Source organism: Leptopilina boulardi, unplaced genomic scaffold (genome assembly GCF_019393585.1).
Source record: "Leptopilina boulardi isolate dan_hultmark-lab unplaced genomic scaffold, ZJU_Lbou_2.1 LbouV2_278, whole genome shotgun sequence".
NCBI lineage: Eukaryota > Metazoa > Arthropoda > Insecta > Hymenoptera > Figitidae > Leptopilina > Leptopilina boulardi.
Genome location: NW_026137838.1, coordinates 3,160,494 through 3,173,188, shown reverse-complemented (window position 1 = coordinate 3,173,188; position 12,695 = coordinate 3,160,494). Strand labels below are relative to the sequence as shown.

The 12,695-nt window shown below is 19.2% G+C and overlaps 1 protein-coding gene across 5 annotated transcripts in view; it reads right to left on the bottom strand.

Moving 5' to 3' along the window:
• The window catches only part of LOC127281740 (secretin receptor-like), a 41,506-nt gene that overhangs the window by 24,111 nt on the left and 4,700 nt on the right, over window positions 1–12,695 (bottom strand). Inside the window, exons 1-2 of one of the 5 annotated variants that reach the window (XM_051305614.1) lie at window positions 10,971–11,099; window positions 10,056–10,394 (exon numbers count right to left, since the gene is read on the bottom strand). The exons of 3 other annotated variants lie outside the window; for them this stretch is intronic. In XM_051305614.1, the coding sequence (XP_051161571.1) occupies window positions 10,056–10,058 (3 nt within the window). In that variant the 5' untranslated portion in view covers window positions 10,059–10,394; window positions 10,971–11,099. Of the gene's footprint in view, window positions 1–10,055; window positions 10,395–10,639; window positions 10,785–10,970; window positions 11,100–12,695 lie in introns of those variants that run through there. One more of the 5 variants, XM_051305613.1, reaches the window with a different exon arrangement.

Below are 12,695 nucleotides of genomic sequence, written 5' to 3'. Positions count from 1 at the left end.
CTCTCTTTACATCTTTTTCCATTTATGCACACACTTTTCATTTACTTTATTATACTGTTGATAGAAAAATTTATACATGAGTTTACAAAAAAAATAGTGTTATAAAAAAAAGTTCAATAGCTAAAAAAAATTAAAGAACCTTTATTTCATTATTATTTTATAGTTAATTAATTGCACGATTTTTTTAAAAAAGTTATTATTCACAGGCAAATTGAATTATTTCCATAATTAATTATTTACACTTGATTTTGTTTTTTTAATGAATATAAAAGTGGAATTTTTTTTTTCACGAGAAAGTTGTTAGAAGTTTGCAATATATAAAGTATATAATAAACAACAGGTTAATTAAAAAGAAGCGTCACATGCAATCAAAAAAAATATATATATATCTTATAATAAATTAACTTTGCTCAGACAAGTTACGTAATTCTCTAACTTTTTATATAATTTTTTTTTTTTGAATTTTATAATTATTTATTATTTAAATTACTTATATAAGTGTCTGCTTTTTAAAAAAAATATAATATAAATAAATTATCTATAAATAGAAAATTTATTTATAAATTTGTATAATTTTTTTGAAAATAAAAAATAATTTCAATAAATTATTATTTATAAATAGAAAAAAATATTTTATATCAACAATAATAAAGGGTTTAACATTATATATATATTAAATTATTATTTCGTAATAATTTAAAAAGAAAATGAACAACAAAAGGTTAATTTTATCCAATGAGGCACGCTCGTTTCAAATTAGTTACATTGAATTAATTAACCGGATTTTCAATTTTAATTAATTGGAAATTAACTCGACGTATATAATATAATTCGCTTGAAAGGGCGCATATACTTAATTTAAACTTATATAGTGTTGTAAACTTTGTTGTAAACAAATTTATCCTCTTTCAATCAAGTCGTGGAATATAGATTGTGAAATAATTTAAATTTCAAATTGAAATGAGAAACTTAAAGGGGTATAAACGAACGATTACATGCTCCCTTTATGTTTGTTGCGAAACTTTGCAAAATTTAATTAGATTATTATTATTATTATATATTATTATTATTTATTATAATAATTATTTATTTATTATTATTATTATATTATTATTAGTAATTACTGTTATTTATTATATTTTTCTTTTTTATTTATTTATTTTTTTTATTATTATCATTATTTTCATTTATTGGATAATTTTTACTTGAAGAATAATTTTTATTTTAATATTTGTACATTTCCCTTATGAAAATTATTTCTTATAAGAAAATAATGTTAAAGCTGTAATGTTTTCAGTATAATGTTTTTTATAATATTTTAGCGATTATAGGTAATTTTTTATAAGAAATTCATTAGAAAATTTTTTTTCTCAAATAATTATAAAAATATTATTATTAGAAGACTCTGTAATGAAATCATTACAATTTTATAATTATGAAAATGTAATTATAGAAAATAAAATTTTTCACGTGCAAAAATTAAAATATTATAAAATTAAAATTATAAAAATTTAATTATATAGAAATTAATTAATTTTGTATTTTACTGATAACTATACATATATAGTTTTGTAATTAAATTTTTATAATTTTAATTTTATAATATTTTAATTTTTGCACGTGAAAAATTTTATTTTCTATAATTACATTTTCATAATTATAAAAAATTGTAATGATTTCATTACAGAGTCTTTGATAATTATATTTTTATAATTATTTGAGAAAAAAAATTTTATAATCAATTTCTTATAATAAATTACCTATATAATCGCGAAAATATTATATACAAAAAACATTATATTGAAAACATTTCAGCTTTAACATTATTTTCTTATAAGGAATTTTCATAAGGGTTCTATTTATTTATTTATTTATTTAATGAATTTAATGAATTTTATCTATTAATAATTATTATAAAATTAACAAATATATTAGTTGTAACTAAAAAATTTTTTTTTTTAAATAAAAATTAGTTGCAAAATAATATATTTGTAATTAATAATATATGGTAACCTTTTTAATTATATATTTTAAATATGAGGAAAAAAAATTGTTATGGATTTGACATTCTCGTTAAAGTTCAATGTATATATGTATAATAATAATAATAATAATAATAAATTAGTCTCCCTTAAGGAATGCGTAAGGCATTGTTATATAAAATTTGATATGCATTGATAAACTTTATAATATAATAAAAATGAGGGCGTTCATATTTCCAAGAAGTTGATTATAGTTTATTAAATTACACACGCTACCAACTGGCATATAAACAAATTAGAAAAAAAAGGTTTTCTTTTCCAATTTGCTTTTAGGTTTAAAATAGTTCAATATACTCAAATTTACTTAAAATTTTCATTTATCAAAATCGAAATATTTAGGTATTTGGATTTAAATTTTTGAATTTCATAAATTAAATTTCATTCATTTAAATAAATTTAAATAATTATTAATATAAAAATAAAAAAAATTAATTTGATTTAATTAAATTATTTTTATAATTTTTTTTTTTTTTTTTTTTGAAATAAAAATTTTGTTTCTTTAAATAATTTTTTTTTTCTATCAAAATTTCCTACATGAGAATATATACAAATAAACGACAATTTCATCGCATTAATTAATATTCTCCAGCTTGGTTGTAAGGATAAGTTAGATTATACATAGGGTATATAATTTTGCTTTGCAAGATTTCAACGTCAAATGCTAATTAATAATTTGAGAGAAAGTTAGCGTTTCGATTCCCATTAATTTAGTGTTTTATTAACAGTATGTGACTGTTGGGTGACATGATCGCCGCAAATATTAATTTCTCGACTAAAATTTTCTCCTAAAAATATATATATATAATTTAAACTTCAAAATTTTTTTTTATGAAAAAAATATAATAATTATTTATAAAAAAAAAATTAAATTAAAAATTCGGATTAAATTTTCAATTTTTTTTTTATAAATATTTTGTTAAATTAATATTCAAGAAAATATGATTACTTTTAACGCATACACATCACTGACCACCCCTCACATCATTATATTTTAGTACAAAATTTTCAGTTCAATTTATATTCAGTATTTTACGACGTGAAATTTGGTCCGAAAAATTAACATTTGAAGAGGAGAATGCGTAATAGTTTAATTTTAATTTTAATTAATATGCCATAGTAATAATTAGTAATTTATTAATTTAAATAATTTAAAAAACAAAAATTATTAAATTTTTGTTTTTTGCTTAGAATTAGTAAAAAAAAAAAATTTTTTTAATGATTCAAATATTTTATTTAGTAAGAAAATTTTTAATGATTCAAATATTTTATTTAGTAAGAATATTTTTAGAAAATTATATTATTATTTTTTTGCATTCCATTTGCAAGATTAAATTTATAAAACTTTTTGTCTTTTTTTGTATTTTATGGGCGTGTCTAACATATTTTCTGCTCTTTATTGACTAAATTATTAATAAGGCCTCGCGGGGAAGAAGAAAAATAAAAATTGTATTACGTTGGTCTGGGCAAAAAAAAAAAAAAAAAAAAAAAAAACTCTCTTTCAACCCTTAGGGTGTATATAATAAAGTTTTCTGCAATATCCCAAAATTCAATCTTAAAGCACGCAAAAGCATATTGTTGTTCTTTTCTTGATTTATATAGAAGATCTTTTCATTGCATTTTATTTACCCAAGGATTTCACATTTTATTGAATATTTGATTATTATATAAACTATTTTGATGTTTTTTTTTTTTATATTTAAGTTTCAAACATTTTTCTCCTCGCTTTTTTATCTAGTTTCAACTTTTATCTCTTTTTCTCGAAAAAAAAATTATATTACTATTATTAATAAAAAAATTGAGAAAATATCAATAAATTTAAAATTTATCTTTGCGTATTAATTTACTTGAATATAATATTCAACTTTTCACAGAGGTTCATCAAATTTCAAGGTTAGTTAAATGTTAAGCAAACATTTGTATAACGTTACATTTGGGAATTTCACATCCTGCGCGCATAATTTCCTCTTATTAATTTTTTATATTCAAAAGCAGTATATATTATATATCATCAATTCATATATTTTGTATTATATTAATTTTATTCATTTATATATTTTTTTATTTTATTATATTAATTTTCTTAATTAATTAATTATATTATTTATTTTATTATTATTATATTATTATTATTATTATTATTATTATTATTATTATTATTATTATTATTATTATTATTATTATATATTGATATTATCTCAATTTTGTTATTAATTTTTATTAATATTAAATTTTGTATTAAATATTAATTTTATTTTATTTTGCCAAAATTATTATTTATTATTATTTATTTTGTAGATAATACACTGAAAAAAAATTTTATTTGATTCAAATACTTAATTACTTGAGTATTATCAAATAAATATTTATTTGAATCAAATAATTTTTATTTGAATTAAATAAATTGTATTTGAACCAAATAATTTTTATTTGAATTAAATAAATTGTATTTGAACCAATAATTTTTGTATTTGAAACAAATACCATTTAATTGACTCAAATAATAACTATTTGATACAAATAAATATTTATTTGATAATAGTCAAGTAATCGAGTATTTGAATCAAATAAATTTTTTTTTCAGTGTAATTAAAATTTTTCCAATTTTCAGGAAAATTATTCTTTATTTAATTTTTATTTTTTGTTTAAAATTTTTTTTTCCATTAAAAATTATAAAAAGTTATTTACATATTTTCCAATTTTATTATTAATTTTTATTAATACCAAAATTTTTATTAAATATTAATTTTCTTTTATTTTGCCAAAATTATTTTTTATTATTATTTATTTTTTAGAAAATAATTAAAATTTTTCCAATTTTTAGGAAAAATTATTATTTATTTAATTTTTTTTATTTTTTGTTTAAAATTTTTTTTCCATTAAAAATTATAAAAATTATTTCCATATATTTTCCATTGGAATTATTTTATTTGTATAATAATAAAAAAAAAAATTGTAATATAGCAATTTTCTCTCGAAGTTATCACAATTTGTGATGTAATTCTATATCTTTTTCTTGGGAACTTTAAAGTTTATAAAGCTATCTATATTATATTATATAGAGTTTGAATTTCTCAGTAGCATGATTGTGCAGTTTGGTATGCTTGAATGCTTCATGGGACATGAAAACTCTTCTAGCAAGATTTTCTTTTCTATACATATATATATATAGGACAGAAGACAATTACGTCTAATGTTGAGTCAGAAGCTTAACGTGCCATAGAATTAAATGGACGGTTTATAAAATTATACACAAAATTCCCCTTTTTTTTGAATATATAAACTCTAATTCCCTTTTTTTTAATATTATTACAGAATGAATATTCGAAAATTTCCTCCTTTTTTTTGGAGTAAATCTGAATTAGTGAAAAGTCGATCAATTCAAATTAATTTTCAATCCATGTGGAAGGATTTCCGGAAATTCTAGTTTGTAAGTTTTCCGGAAATTCTCCGGAATTAGTCATTTCCGGTTTTTTTTTGAAATCCTTCCACATGAGGTAATTTTCCTATTCAAAATTTACTATTTAGATATACTATTCTAATTTTTTAAAAATTAAAAAAAATTTTTTTTTTAATTTTAATTACACTGAAGAAAAATTATTTGATTCAAATAATAATCGCACAGAAAATTAAAAATTAAAATAAGCTGCAACACTTATTATTTTAATCCAATTTTGCTTATTTCAATCCATTTTGGTATTAAAATAAGCAAAATTGGATTAAAATAATAAGCTTATTTTAATGCCTTTTAATTTTCTGTGCGGTTACTTTACTATTATCAAATAAATATTTATTTGTATCAAATAATTATTGAGTCAATTAAATGATATTTGTTTCAAATACAAAAATTATTATTCCAAATAAAATTTATTTAATAATAGTTAATCGATTATTTGAATCAAATAAATTTTTTTTTCAGTGTAGTATTAAATAAATTTTATTTACCATTTTTTTTTATTATTTTTTGATTTATTTAATTATGAGATAATAAATTTCTCAGCAAGGATAAAAATTTGAGTCTGACGACACAGGGACATTTACTACTGAATGACTTTTACTACTCACAGAGAGACTTTATATTCACGCATGTCTGACTAGTACTTGCATTCACTACTTTCAACTTGAAATCATTTTGATGACTTCGAGTTTCAACACTTGTCAATATTATTGACCGATTTAATAATTTTTTGATTGATTTAAATTTGTTAAATTTTTTTAATTAATAAAGGCACAAAATATTAATTTTTTTTTATAACTAAACTAACTTTTTTTTATTATAAAAGTATAATAAAAATATAAAATAATAATAATGATTAATAATAATAAAAATAATAATATTAATAATAAAAATAATTTGTAATATAATAATAATAATAATAATTATTATTATTATTATTATTATTATTATTATTATTATTTTATTAATTATTATTATATTATATTATTATCTTTAATATAAGTATATACAATTTTTTCCAATTAGAAATGATCCGAAATTTTAATTAATTATTTAATTACTTAGTTGATTGATTGATTGATTAATTGATGAAATATTTTTTTTTGTGAGTGATTGTAACAATTTATTTCATGCCCTTTGTCTAGTTTAGAGGAAAAGCGATTAAATTATTATATCCTTGACTCTGTGTCTCGTTGAAACTTAATCCCCGTGACTCAAAACCTGACAAACAATAATTATTATAATAGCACTTTGTACCCTGAACCTGTCTTTATTTTGTTTTCATAATACCTAATTGATAAAAAGGGGTTTTCGGAAAAAAAAAAAAAAAAAAAAAAAAATTAGAAAAAAAAACGAGAAGAGCTGCTTATAAAAGCTAATCAACTAATGATTCTTTAAAAGGCCGCGTATATATACTGGTGCGAAACAATCCAATTTTATGGGAAGTTGAAGAGCGATAAAGAATCCATTACGCCACAGCAAAACTTTTTATATATATAAAACCCCCCCAAGGTTTGTTTTCGAAAATTATTTTTCAATTTGACAAATACACACATACTTTGATGTTAAAATATAATAGTAATATTTTTTTTTCTTTTTTAATTAAATTTAATTTCGCTAATTTCTTGCAAAAAAAAAAAAATTAATAATAGTCAATTTAATTAAATTGTAAAAATTTTTCTCAATTTTTCTGGAATAAAATATATTTTATTAAATTCATTCACAAAATAGTTAAAATGAAAATTTATTAGATAAATTTAATATCAATTACAATTTTTAAAAAATAAATTTATTTTTTATTTTATTATTTATTTATTTTTTGTTATTTTTTTTTTTTTTTTTATTAAATTTATCATACTGCAATCGTTGAGATTATTTATTTCCTTCAACATTTTTTATTAATGATAAAATTAATTAAACATTTTTATTGGCAAATTTAAATTTAAAAATTATTTCTAATTAATATTTAAAAATTATTAATTCAATAATTAATTTAATAATTTATTTAAAAATTATTAATTCAATAATTAATTTAATAATTTATTTAAAAATTATTAATTTATTATCATTTTTTTGTTAAAAATTTAACCATAGATAAAAAAATATTATATTATTTTATGCGAATAATTGTAAAATTTCCCCGATTATAAAATAAAATAGATTATGACTCGATATTATAAGAGAATAGGGATAATAATGTGTATAGAATGCAGGAACTTGTTGTCTGTGTGTCTTTATGTATATATTTAAAATATTAACACCAATCTGCAGATTAAAATCGTAATCCTATCTCTGGTATTGGAATAGTAATAAACACACCTTGACATATTTGATATTGTGTTCTTCCACATGTGAAAAATTTGTCATTTTTATTTGTTCTTTTATTATTATACGGGGAAATAATTGAATTGCATCATTATTTATTTTTTTTTTTCGGGAATTTTCTATAAGAATTTCCACATAATCTTATTGTTAAGTGTATAAAAAATTTTATATATCAATATTGATAAGATATAAAATAATCAATTTTATTAAAAACTCAATTGTCATTGACTGTGTTTTTTTTCACATTATTTTAAAATCCGAATAATACCAAATAATTTTTTTTTTAGTAGAAAAGGTATTCGAAAATAAATTTGTTCATTAATGTAAAGGAAATAAAATAAATAGAAATAATAATAAAATAATAAAAATAATAAAAATAATAAAAAAAATAAAAATTAAAAATTAAATTTTTACAATAATTTGCAAATTAATGTTTTTTCCTCAAAAACAAAAGAAATTGTTTTCCGGCTATACTTGATTTTCAAAGAAGTTAAGAATTTAATTGACACTTTTTCCATTTAAAAAAAAATGCTCAATACAATTAAATTAACGATACTATATCAATGAGCGGTCTCTTTTTTAGTATTTTGATAAGATTCCATAATATATGATATACGCTATCACGTGTAACATTTGACACGAGATTTAATCAATGTAATTTATTGATTTCTTTTTCTTTTTTTTTTTTATTGGGACTTCTTTAATGGAAATTAATGAACGGAATGATCTTTTAATAAATTGATATAAATTGAATAATAACTCGTTTAGATATGTGACCGATTAAATTCCTTTTAGAAAAATTTCTTTAGAAAAACTTTTTTTTGGGTTTGTTTTTATTTATTTATTTAAATATTATTCAAAGATTAAAAAAAAAATTTTTTTCCAAAAATTATATATTTTTTTTTAGTGATAATTTTTTTTTCTTTTTTTTTTATTTATATATGAAAAATCTGTCAACATTTTGCAAAAACATTTATCCCCGTCCGCATGTGAAATTATCACGAAACATTTATAAATGTAACCTTAAACTTTATTTATAGAATCCATAAGGTAAGAGAGTTGTGCAAAAATTATATTAGATATATAGGTACACGTGTGTGGCGCTACTTTGACGATTGATACAATACAAAATAAAAAAAAAATATTTAAAATTTTCCTCATAGTTCTATTTAAAAAAAAAAAAAAAAAAATTTTTTTTAAACATTAAAAAAGAAAAAGAACATTATTTCTTGCCCTCTTTTTTTTCCGCTTGTCTACGATGGCGGAAAAAGATTTTTATACTTTCTGCATACATAATGTAATCACGAATGCAAAGTATATATCACATGTATATTTTTTGTGGTTTATAAGATTTCTTTTCTGTTTTATGAAAATATTTGACTAATATTAGGAAATTTAGGGGTTTATTTTTTTTAATACCGCGCAAGCTATTATGATTTATTGAAAAAAAATTTTCACTCAAAAAGAGAGATGGATTTTTTTTTTTTTGCAAATATAATTTAATAGCAAAAAGAATTTTTTTTTTGAATATAAAAATTATTTGAATGACGTTCTGGAAAATTTCGTATTGTCAGAATGAAACAAAAAGTGTGAAATTTATTCAATTTTTTTGGGGCGCGAAAAATTTGTGCGACTAAAGAAACTTTATTAGTGCGCGAGAATATTTTTACCGCCCCAAAAAAAAAAAGGTGTGAAAAAATTTTCTGCATTTCATTTCCTATACAGAATAGAATAAAAAAAAAAAAATTACCATTGATAAAAGTTTTTTTCTAAAAATAGAAAATTGTGTCTCGAAAAATTTTATATAATAAAAATTAATTTTTAATCGTTTTTTATTTATTTTTTATTTTTAGAATTTGTTTTTCAAAATTCTAAATTTAAAATTGAATTTATCTATGAAATATTTTTTTCTGTTTTTTTTTTTTTATTTTTAAAAATACAAAAAGCAATTTTTCAATGGGAATAATAATTCAAGTACTTTCTATTAAAAATTGCACTTTTTTATATCTCCCGGCAAAAGCCATTGAAGTAAATTTTAATTAGGCGTTTTTAATTAACATCATGGGATATTAAAGTACACTAGAAAAACCACACTTTTGAATTAAAAAAAAACCATTTAATAATAATAACAATAATTTTTTAAACTTTAACAAATTATTTTTTTATTTTTTTAAATAAAAGTATAACAAATTTTTATTTTCTAACTAGTTAATATTTTATTGTAAACAACTTACCATTTTTATTTCAAAAAATGCTAGAGAATCGTATAAGTGACTGTCCAATTTTCTTGTTTACTCGAAATTCTCGTGTTCCATATTCCAAAAACGGAAATAAAATTTATCACTTGTCACTGGATTTATAAACTGTTTTATTTGCACCTCGATTCCGCATTGATAGTGAAAAAAATGCCATTTATTGACAAATTATTATTACGAATTATATTTTTAGAATAATGGAAATTATTTTTTTTTTTTTCTTCACAGGAAATTAGATTGAAAATTTTTAATGATAAAAATTTCTTTGTCGATTGTTTGTAAATGTTTTTATTCGCTGATAATTCATCATAATGCGCACTAGAAGAAAAAAAAATTCCTTGTCTTATAAAAGAAAAATAGAAATGCAATTTTTATTTTATAACAATTTTTTCAAAAAAAATAAATTTTATTTTGGTACGTTTTTTAGATTTAATTAAAAAAAAAAAAAAATTTCTAAATAAATAATTGGGAATTAATATATCATTTGCGTTAAAAGTGCACATTCATCAAGATATATAACTACAATATATACAATACAAATTTGTTACGAATCATGTTTTTACCTTCAGATAATTATCACATTAGCCTTCATAATAATCGAAATAAACTTGGAATATATTTTCGTGTGATTTCCCTAAAATCTAATCTAATCCTATATTTTAATAATAATTAATATAATATAATAGCAGTAATTATAATCGAAATAATCTTGACTCGATTTTTATTATTTTTACCGGCACAAATAATTAATTATAATTATATTATTAATTTTAATCATTATTATTTCGTATACGATTATTATCCCTAAATTTCTTACTATTCAATTTTTTTTTATTTTTTTATTTTTATTACTAATTAATTAATAATTAATTAAAAAAAAATTAAATTGATTACCACTTGCTTGATTCTTGTCTTCTAAATTTCTATTTCTTATTGGAAATAAAATATTTTAAAATAAACGAAAAATTATTAATTTTTTGAAAAATAGTTTTAATTAAAATTTAAGGGAGGTTTTTTTTCAATATTAATTTTTTTTTTATTTAAAAATTATTTTTTTTATTATTATTTTATTATTATTTTAATAATTGTTTTTCTTTTTTGTTGATAAAACAAAGAGAGTCGAAAAATACGCGCGCGACCGACGCTGGACGTCGTTTCAATGAGACTACGTTAACTTGCAACAAACTATATCGTGGGATCTTACGCATGTCCGTCGGTTTGTAAGCATCATTTTGTGTCTTCTTTGCACATATGATTTATATTCAGTAAATCTCTCGCTCTCTTTCTCTCTCTCTCTCCCTATTTCCCCACCAACTGTTGCTTCCACGTTTGAAAAAAAATAAAAATTTCGCGTTTAACACGCGTCAACGGAAAATCATTGAAGTTAAATGTCATTGTACTGTGTCGTATCTACAATTGCATTGTCTATATATCGATATACACATTTATATCCATTATAATGCGATCATTATTAATTATTAATGATTTGTTATTGTAACTTCGTTTTTGATTTCAACCGACATTTGACGAGAAATTTAATTTCGAAATCATTTTTTTTTTAAGAGAAAAAAAAAATTGAAAGAAAATATTCCATATTATAATATTTACAATTCTTAAATAGAGAAATTTTTAATGAAGTATTCTTTTAAATTGTAAGAAAATATTCTTTGAAATATTGTAGAAATTTTTTATATTTCAGGATTAATAAAGAAAATAGTAGAATTTTGTAAAATATTGAAATACCTAAAAAAAAATACTTTAATGATGAAGAAAATTTTTATTTAAAACGACTATTTAAAAAAATATTTTTTTCGTTGCAAAAATATTTTTTCTTTCTTTTTAAAGCCCATTGCAATAACCGCTGAGGGGAAATTTGTTATTAGTTGAATTAATTTTTTTTATTTTATTGGTATTTCTTATTTCAGATAGAAAATCTTGAGCAACTGATTTTGCAAAGAAACAGCAAAGCGAGTATACGGGACATCGATTTTTCCTATATGTAACTTGAAAAGTAAGCAAAAACAAGTTAAGTTTGTTTTCCTTGAAAAGTAAGCAAAAGAAAATTAGTTCTCGTTAGGGACTAAATTTTTATTCGTATAAAGACTCCATCAATTTTTTTTAAGATATATAATTTATTAAGTAAATATTAAAAAAAATATTTTTTTTTTAAATTTATTTGAAATGTCAAAAAAAAACGTGATGAGAAAAAAAATTATTTGAATAATATTAAATACAATTATATTTAAAAAATTAGAAATATAAAAAAAATATTTTAATTGAAAATTGAGTAATTTAATTATTATCATTATTTTATAAATTAATTTAATGATCTATTGTAAAAAGTATTTCAAAATTTAATTTTCAGAATAATTTGTATAAAAAAAATAAAAAAGTGACTTTTTACTTTATATATGGTTTGATCTGTTTGAACTCTGTTCATTAAACGTGACAAGGTTTTACTGGAGTTGATAATTGGTCTTCATATTAAATAAAGTGGAAAATGGGGAAATTTTTTTTCTTCTGCTTCAAAAAATGAATTCCAAGTTTTCATTGTTCAATTAAAATTAATTAAATTCAACAATAATTATACTAAATTTAAAAAAAAATATTTATAATATT